The following is a 9,151-nucleotide window of genomic DNA, read 5'->3' as shown; positions in this document are numbered from 1 at the left end:
CTCTCCTCTCCCTCCTCCTCCACTCCCTGCATATTCTTTCTTGTCATACTCTGTTTTCAAACTACACTTTTTGGAGCATGAATGGTTCATATGCTCACAACCCATGTGACTGGTGGCCACTGCATTAATAGGTACACACTTAAAGTTTCTTCATCATTAAATATATGTTCAAGAAAAAGTAAGCCTCTGTGTTCCTCCCATACCCAAAGGCAAGACAAGCCCTGCTTTTGATTGATGCCTGCCAAAACTCAGTTTGTGTGTTGATATCTACTACTGCCCCTGTATCTCAATGCATTAGTGGGGCCTTATTGCTTAGTATACCTACGAGACAGTGTATATATTTTGAGGCTATCAGTTCTGAGGTCTTTAAGTCAATTATTGGCTTTACTATCTTTGTGATACACTTTATTTGACTATAGAGCAATCTGGAATCAGACACTGACGTTGGTGGCCCAATTTCTACAAATTAATTGTTTGCAGACACTGAAGAAAAGTTTTTTTAACCTTTAACCAAAAATTTTTCCTCTCTCCCTCCCTCCCTCTTCCCCCCAACCCCTCTCTAGGAAGGAATGCAGTATAAAAAGGAAACACTGTTGCTAATTCTGCTTGCTGTACTACTGGCACTAATTCAGCACTACTCCAGGTAAATATGTAACCCTGATGTATCACAGTTGCTGAGTGACACAGCAGACCGAAAATGCTGGGCTTTTATACAAAGGCATCAAAGCACTCTCGCATGATGATGGAGAACAGAGACCTCAATGCTTTGACTTTTTTTCAACTGTCAAGAAGTACTGATCAAATTCTTCGTGCTAGGTAAGCCAGCTGGTGCCAAGCCACACAGTGATCTAATAATGTCCCCTGTCTTACAGAGCTTTATATTCTAGGTGGAAAGAAATGACCTGCTTCCTGTGTTGTCAGTGCTGTGTAATGATGCTATGAAGAGATGAGACAATGAAAGGGCCGAGGGGAGCTCCTCTCTGATTTTACTCTTAATTTTTTTTTATTCTGCTTCATATGTATGTGTGAGTGCCTGCATATATGTTTATGTGCCATATGCATGCAGTGACAGGAGAAGCTAGAAGGAGGAGCTGGATCCCCTTACAGAGGGTTGTGAGCCACCATGTGGATGCTGGGAGCCAAAATCCAGGTCCTCAGCAAGAGCTGCCTGTGTTTTTAACTGCTGAGCCAGCTGCCCAGCTTCCTATTTTACTCTTAACTGGCTCTCATTTGTAACAATGTTTTCTGAGCCGGTCTTTAGTTCCAGCCAGCGCTCAGGAACAGAGGCCTCTGAGTTCGAGGCCAGTCGAGGCTACAGAGTGAATTCCAAGACAGGCTATACAGAGAAACGCTGTCTCAAAAAAGCAAAGCTAATATTTACATTAACTTGAAATTAAGTTCAATCTCTGCACTTCTTTGACAAGTCTGCCTTCAGTGTATTAAACAAAAACACTTTCAAGACAATGGGCTGCTAGTTTAGGGTTTTGTGTGTGTGTGTGTGTGTTGGGGTTTTTTGTTTTGTTTTTGTTTTTGTTGGGAAAAAACTTTTAAACATCAAAGTTCTGATCATTGTTAATGAGGCTAAAATAGCAACTCTCTAGAGGAAAAACAAAATTAATAAACATTGACATGCTAATGTCCCCATACAGAAAAATGCAAATTCTCAGCTCCTCTGTGCCCTATGTCTTCCTTGTACCAGTGTACCAACCATGGTTTGAAAGGCAGCCAAGTTTGGAGACATAATGTCTTTAAGGTTAACCCTATCTCTTTGGTACCCTAGGCTACACTTATTTGCCTCCAGGGTTAGTGCATTTTATTTTTATTTTTTTTTAAAGATTTATTTATTTATTATTATTCATAACTACACTGTAGCTGTCTTCAGACACACCAGAAGAGGGCGTCAGATCTCATTACGGGTGGTTGTGAGCCACTATGTGGTTGCTGGGACTTGAACTCAGGACCTTTGGAAGAGCAGTCAGAGCTCTTACCCGCTGAGCCATCTTGCCAGGGCCCAGGTTAGTGCATTTTAATGAAGGAGATTCATAGCTTGGCATTATAGTCTTAAACATATGTCCCACAAGCTACTAGCAGGCCTAATTTGTCCCATATTTCATTGCTGCAAATAGATGGAAGAGGAACTTTAGCTGTAGAGTTTTGGTTCTTTTGTTGTGTTTTGTTTGCTATTATTACTATTAATAGACATTTTTTTTTTTCAAATTTAAAACTAAATTGACTTTTTTTCCTCCTTAAAGAACAAAGGATCACCTACAGAAGATGTATGCCTGCTGGTAAGGGTCTTCCTGTGACTGTTCTAAGAACCATGGAGGGAAAAGTGCTTGCAGCAAAATGGGTTTCTAATAGAGATGCTGTACGGAGAAGTGTGCTTTGGCCATTGACATCAATGCAAACATCCATGTTAGGGACAGTGGTTGCTTGGGTTTCTTTAGACTGGAATAGCTCCTTGTGAGCAGCCTGGTTTCTACCCACGAGACAATGATCTTGTTTTTCACTTTACAGATTCTTTGCAAATGTATCATGGCTTCCAGCTTTGTGTTTTCATGAGATTCCTGTGTGTGCAAACATGAATCTCTCTTTATACATGTTTCTTGTGCCTTTTCTTTGGCTCTTTTTCTTCTGTTTGCTTGTTTTGTGGTGTTCTGATTTGGTTTTTAGTTAGTTTGTTTTATCTTACTATTATTCTTTACATGCCTATCCATTTTCTAACCAGAGACAGAAAGGGTGTGGACCCGGATGGGAGGGGAGGTGGGAGGAGCTCAGAGGAGTTAGGGGAGGGGAAACTGTAGTCAGAATATATTGTTGGGAGAAAAATCTATTGGGGGGCAGGGCAGGCTGTGTGTTTGTTGGTTTTGGTTTTTCTGGACAGGCTCTCTCTGTGGAGCCCTGGCTGTCCTGGAGCTCACTCTGTAAAGCAGAAGAGCCGCCTTGAACTCAGAGGTCCACCTGTTTTTGCTTCCTAAGTGCTGGGATTAAAGTTATGCACTATCGAAACCAAAACAAATCTATTTTCAAGAAAAGAAAAACAACTCAAGACAATGTTGCTCAAAAATATCGACAGTTAACTTGATGTAAAACAAAGCAAAACCCCCATAAACCAAAAGCAAACTTCTCTTTCTGTCACTACACAGTTTAATGGATTTAGGCACAGATAATTTGTATACAGAAAGAGAACTGGGAGAACCTACAGTGAAATATCTTTGACTAAAGATACTTCTGAAAATTAAGAGATGCACTCTTTATTACCTTCCACTTTATTTCAAAATGATTATCACTCACAGGAAAATGCACAGGAATCACGTGTACCTTTCACCTGACGTTCACCTGATGTTCCTCAATGTTACAGCTCACATGACTGTACTCAAAGTCAGGAAACTGACACGGAGACAAGCTGCCTATGTAATTTTACCTTTTTATCACATGTCAATATTCATACAACCACAACACCAATCAAGATACACTACTTTTCCATTACAGCCAAAACAATCCTGTTTGGCGCTGTGGGATGCTCCCTGTTCTACATCCTGCTTCATCCCGGGTACCACTTCTAATCATTTTTCTTTCTCCATCATCTTGTCATCTTGAGACTTTTGTAAACAGGGTCATAAAATACATAACCTACTGATAAGAGGTTACGCAGCAAGATGCCCTTTACAGCCAAGTAAGTTGTGTTTACTAATATTCCAGACCATTTTACTGATATGTAGTATTTCATACATAAACAGCAGAATTTGTCAGACAGATTTTAGTGTAGAGTTATATTTTTCAAAACCTAGTTTAAGAAGGGTACTCAAACACTTTAACCTTCCTTCTAGCCCACCACCCACCAGAGGTAGTGGAAAGGAAAGGTTAATGGGGCAAAGGAGGATGTGGACCTGTTTAGAAATAGTTCTTTGGGATGAATCCTTCTTTGTCAGGATATCAGCAGTTCATTTCACACACAGTAGCTTGATCCACTGGCAAACACAATCCACAAGTCAGCAATGGCAGTTCTATCCAGAAGAAACATGGAGGTTCTGTTTATCAGCTTGAATTCTTGGAAGCATCATGAAGCAGCCAGAACACCACCAGAAGTTCTTTAGTGCTTTTCTCTCTATGAAGTCACACAACAAATGTTGATCAGCTAAGAGTGACAAGGTGAACCAATACCACACAGCATCGCCCGCTGTCTGTTGAGTTACATTTATATCCTTTCCAAACATAACATATTCTCTCATGTCCACTCTAGCAAAACATCACATGCCCTTTTCCCAGGCACCTTCCAGAAAAACATCACATGTCTGTTTTCAATGAAACATGCTCCCACATGTCTGCTTCAGCAAAAAAAAAAAATCCTCTTATAAGACATTTTCCAGAAAAATATCACATGACACAACTGAGTCTCCAGTGAAACCAGAAATTTCATTTTAGTTAACAGGCTTTCTCTTTTAAATTTAAGTGATCTGAGTTATTTCTATTCCCCCCCTCTACAAACATCGCTGTTAAGCCCAACTGCTGAGTTATTTCTATCTCCATTTAATACTATTGATAAGGTTTCCTATTTCTGTTCCTTTGCACCACACCAAGCCCATGGTATCATCTATTCAGCAAATACTAATTGAGTGGATGACCCTGAGGTGAATCTTCTCTTTGTACCTAGGAAAGATCACTTGGAAGAACCTCAGCTCTCCACCTGGTTTAATCCAAAGTAAGAACAAAATAACTATGTAACTCAATTTAAAGAGAATGTGATTCTGTTATCAAAGTGTCCTACTTGGTACTTGAGACACCTAGAACCAGCTTGTTTCTAACAATTTTTATTTTTAAGGGTTTTTTTTTCATATGTTTATGGTCTATTTTTCAAGAATCATGCAGTTATGGAGTATAGATAAGAAAGCTGTCATATTTAATCTGGTTTAACATTCCTAGTATTATTAGGGAGAAAATGTCTTTAAGTACAACCTAAAAATACCAACATCGGCTCCTGTATATTTTAATTTATAATCATTATAATTTGATATTAATTATACAAATGAATGTTTCACTGTGACATTTTTACATACGTATATATTATGTTTTGCTGGTGTCAATTCTTATTATGCTCATTTGCCACTGACAGTCAAGGGTGACCATTATTCTTCTGTAATGGTAGTGTAATATTCTGTTTTATGTTTATACAGGGTAAACATGTTTATAAAATGTTTACAATGCATTTATGCATTTCCTAGCCATTGTGTGATATTTGCAATTTTGGGTCTATTATATTCCAACAAATATGTGTGTGTGTGTGTGTGCATATCATGTGAGAGTATGGATGTCTAACATGGAGTCATTGGTTTAAAGACTTCAGGTTTTAAGGCCTGGGAAGTTATCTCTCTGTGGTAAAATGGATGCTGCATATGCATGAGGACCAAAGTTTGGACCTCCAGCATTCACATAAATACTGGGTATACATGGTAAACAGACTGTTCTCCCTGTGCTCAAAAAGTGGAGACAGAGGATCCCTGGAGCAAAATGGCTAGCTAGCCTAATTGGTAAACTCTGAATTTAAGTGAAAGACATTTTCATTTTCTAAGGGTGTTTTGTCTGCATGTATGTATGTTTACCACCTGTATGCCTGGTACTCAACGAAGCCAGAAGACGGCATGGGATCCCCTAGAACTGGAGGGCAATGTAAGCTGGAGGGCAATTGCAGATTGGCAATTGGCACCTCATGCCAATCTCTAGCCTATACAAGCACATGCACAGATATACACCCACATATATGTAAACATGCACATACACATATACAACACATACATGTACAGAAGTAAAAGTAAATACAAATAAATAGGGACTGGGGAGATGGCTCAGCAGTTAACAGTGCATGTTGCCCTGCAGAGAACCCAGTATTGATTCCCAACACCTATGTGGCAGCCCACAGTCATATATAATTCCAGTTCTAGGGGATCCCATGCTATCTTTTGGCTTTATTGAGTACCAGGCATACAGGTGGTAAACATACATACATACAGACAAAACACCCTTAGAAAATGAAAATAAATAAGTCTTTTAAAATAAGTAACTAGGGGCTGGAGAGATGGCTTAGCAGTTAAGATCACTGGTGGCTCTTTCAGTGGTCCTGAGTTCAATTCCCAGCAACCACATGGTGGCTCACAACCATCTGTAATGGGATCTGATGCTCTCTTCTGGTGTGTGTGAAGACATTGACAATGTATTCATATAAATAAAATCATTAAATAAATAATACAAAAATTAATCTTTGATTTAGGCTATTCAATTACATTTGATTATTATTCTAGTTATTTTCCAATCTATAGTGGGTAAATATTAGTAACATTTTACTTATTTTACATACTTGATGTTAGTTCTGTAATGTCAAGTATTTCACTCTTGGCTGTGACCACGCCTAGGCCTAGAGGAGCAGGAAGAAGCATGGTTTATAAGAGATCAGGGATCACCAGGGCTGTAAAAGAGAAGCCATCCATTGAAGTTATAATCACAGAGGGGCATTGCTACTCAACAAAACTGCAAGAGAAGAAGAAAACAGATAGCCTGACCTCTCTCCTTGTGTACCCTCTGAGTTTTCATTGGTACCTCTCATTTGTAGACCCTTCTATAAGCCATAGATCATAGGACTTTGGGTGGCCAATCTAATCCAAAAGCAGAGAAAGGATAAGGATGGATAAGAAGATACATGGAGAATAGCTAGCACAACTCAGTCCTTCCACAAACTAGTATTGTTTCCTAAGACCTTCACTTACATGAAAAAGTTCATGTCCCCAGACAGTCTAAACATAAAGTTTCATCAACTGTATCACCACACTAGGATAACAGCATCATCACACGATGACAGTATCATCACAGGACGACAGTAGCCATCCCCAACACTCACCATACAAAGTAGCAGAGAAAGAGGAGAAAATAAAGTAACATACACAATAAATCATTGTTACAGTCCTACCGCAACAGCTGCTGGGGAGATGGATACTAAGTGGAAGTAGATACTAGTCAGATCCATGGCTCCCTTATCCACTACTGATACACTGTTGGCCTCTGTTCTGATCTCCATTCCAGATGACCCCAAGTCCTTCAGTGGTGCAGCCCTATCGAGGGACCAATTTCCCAAGAGCCATTATTCCTGGACATGAGCTTAGCAGAGAGCACCCCAAAGAGTTCTTTGGAAGGCAGTTCTCCTCATTGTCATTTTTGCAGTAGCAACTTGTGTCTCCTTGGTAATGAGAATCATTTTCCCAGCCAGTATAGTAATGATAAATTTACCTTTTAATTCAACATTTATGAAAATTCCAATGACCTACAAGTAGTTTTATGGACCATGACTTTATTCCCTGAGGAAGGGATCCCTTCTTTGTGAAGCAGTAGCTCCCAACCCATGTAATCTGCAGCCATAAACATGTCAATCAAACATTCTACAAATAAATTATCTAATGTAATCAAGAGCAGACACTTTCCACATCCACCTACCCTTATGGACTATGTATTTCAACTCTGGAAAACATGTCACCAGAAAAAAGATCATTGATTCAGAGGATCTTAGTAACAGGACCTCAACTTTGCAGAGAATCAGCTCTCAATTTGCACTGAAATGGAGACTTCTGTTGACTCTCCCACTTTCTGGTAGACTAGCTGCTTCTGGACAGAAAGATACATAGTAAGGACAGAGGCTGTGATGGAAATAAGCCAACTGTGACACACTTCATAAAATTTACTGGCTTCTCAGGTAGGCAGTGTGTGTGACTCTGGACATCCAGTGCCTGCCTAGCTCCATCTAAGGGATGGGCACATTGTTTAGCCACACATAAGCTCCATTCCTGTGCTGAGGGCCACTCTGCACAGACTCACTAAGGCAGAACCAGGGTTGAGAGGCAAAGCTGTCATGATGGCATCCTAAGTGCTCCTGTTGCTCACTAGCATACTGAGCCTCCTTTGTATAGTGTGTCCTATGACCAACATTTTCCTCTCAGAGGAAGGGTTTCCTATTTAAGGACTCTTGAGGTTTACCTCTTTGTCTTCTGTTTAATCTTCTGTTAAACAATGTTGTATTTTAAAATGTTAAGACTTTAGTTTTAATCATGTATATGTGTATGTGTGAGTATGTGCACATGAGTGCACATGTCTGCAGATGAGTAGAAGGGCTGTTGGGACCTCTGCAGCTGGAGTTGTAGCCTGCTCTTAGCAATTCCACATGGGTTCTGGTAATCAAATTTGAGTCTTATGCAAGAGCAGTACACACTCTTAACCACTGATCCATATCTTCAGCCCCTAAATTTATTTTTTGTGAGTGTGTATGTGTTCTCATGGGTATGCATGTGTGTTGGGGCCAGTGACACTGGATATCTTCTTGTATCACTTTCCACCTTATATTTTAAGTCATGTTCAATACCTGTCTAGGTTGGCTGGCCCCTATACCCCTAGGTTGCTCATGTCTCTCCCTTCCACTGCTGGAATTACAGGTATGCACCACAATGCCTCACTTAAAACACACACACACACACACACACACACACACACACTGCATGAGCTTGTATGCATGAGTTTGTGTATGTAGGAACCCACAAAAGCCAGTAGATGGTGATCTCCTGGAACTGAAGCTACAAGTGGTTGCAAGCCATTATATGTGGGTGCTGGGAACTTACCCAGGATCCTCTGCAAAAGCATCACCATGAAGCCATCACTTGGGTGTTGGGGGTTGAGTTCCTTGTGCTTGTACAGGAAGAACTTTCTCACTGAGCTGTCTCACATACTTGTTGCATGTAGCTTTGCTACCCCACCAAAGCTCCTAAAAAGGACCACACTACCAGCCCCTGCCCAGAGAATATTGAATCCTTGGATGAAAACACACACACACACACACACACACACAATTGTTCAAATTCAACATGCCTTTTGGCACAATTGCTGGGTGCTGCTTACTTCCCACCTGGAGAAGCATCTCCTTATAAATATTCTTTTCCCAGCATCCTAAATCTGCCCTCAATTTTAGTTGCTCAGTTACATCTAGTCCCAGCTAAACATCCTGACCACCAACCTGAATGTAGGAGCAGGTGTGTGGCTACTTCATCTAAGATTTCACATGACTAGTCACCTTTTCTCCCTCAGAGGCAAGGAAAACTTTAACTCTCTCTCTCCCTCCCTC

The 9,151-nt window shown here is 40.3% G+C and overlaps 2 protein-coding genes across 16 annotated transcripts in view; both read left to right on the top strand.

Annotated features, from left to right (window-relative positions):
- LOC116090063 (N-acetyllactosaminide alpha-1,3-galactosyltransferase-like) overlaps positions 1–2,601 on the top strand; it is a 28,810-nt gene extending 26,209 nt beyond the window's left edge. For 7 of the 9 annotated variants that reach the window (XM_031369995.1, XM_031369999.1, XM_031369997.1 and 4 more), the window contains 2 exons: positions 564–816; positions 2,253–2,378. The gene's annotated coding sequence lies outside the window, so the exon portion shown is untranslated. Of the gene's footprint in view, positions 1–563; positions 817–2,252; positions 2,379–2,517 lie in introns of those variants that run through there. The other 2 variants (XM_031370000.1, XM_031369996.1) reach the window with 2 other exon arrangements.
- The window catches only part of Glt6d1 (glycosyltransferase 6 domain containing 1), a 19,811-nt gene that overhangs the window by 7,363 nt on the left and 3,297 nt on the right, over positions 1–9,151 (top strand). For 2 of the 7 annotated variants that reach the window (XM_031369988.1, XM_031369989.1), the window contains exons 2-5: positions 564–643; positions 719–816; positions 2,253–2,288; positions 4,655–4,702. In XM_031369988.1, the coding sequence (XP_031225848.1) occupies positions 737–816; positions 2,253–2,288; positions 4,655–4,702 (164 nt within the window). In that variant the 5' untranslated portion in view covers positions 564–643; positions 719–736. Of the gene's footprint in view, positions 1–563; positions 644–669; positions 817–2,252; positions 2,289–4,654; positions 4,703–9,151 lie in introns of those variants that run through there. The other 5 variants (XM_031369993.1, XM_031369990.1, XM_031369992.1 and 2 more) reach the window with 3 other exon arrangements.

This window comes from Mastomys coucha, unplaced genomic scaffold, assembly GCF_008632895.1.
Source record: "Mastomys coucha isolate ucsf_1 unplaced genomic scaffold, UCSF_Mcou_1 pScaffold15, whole genome shotgun sequence".
Lineage (NCBI taxonomy): Eukaryota > Metazoa > Chordata > Mammalia > Rodentia > Muridae > Mastomys > Mastomys coucha.
This window is presented reverse-complemented; position numbering and strand designations above follow the sequence as displayed.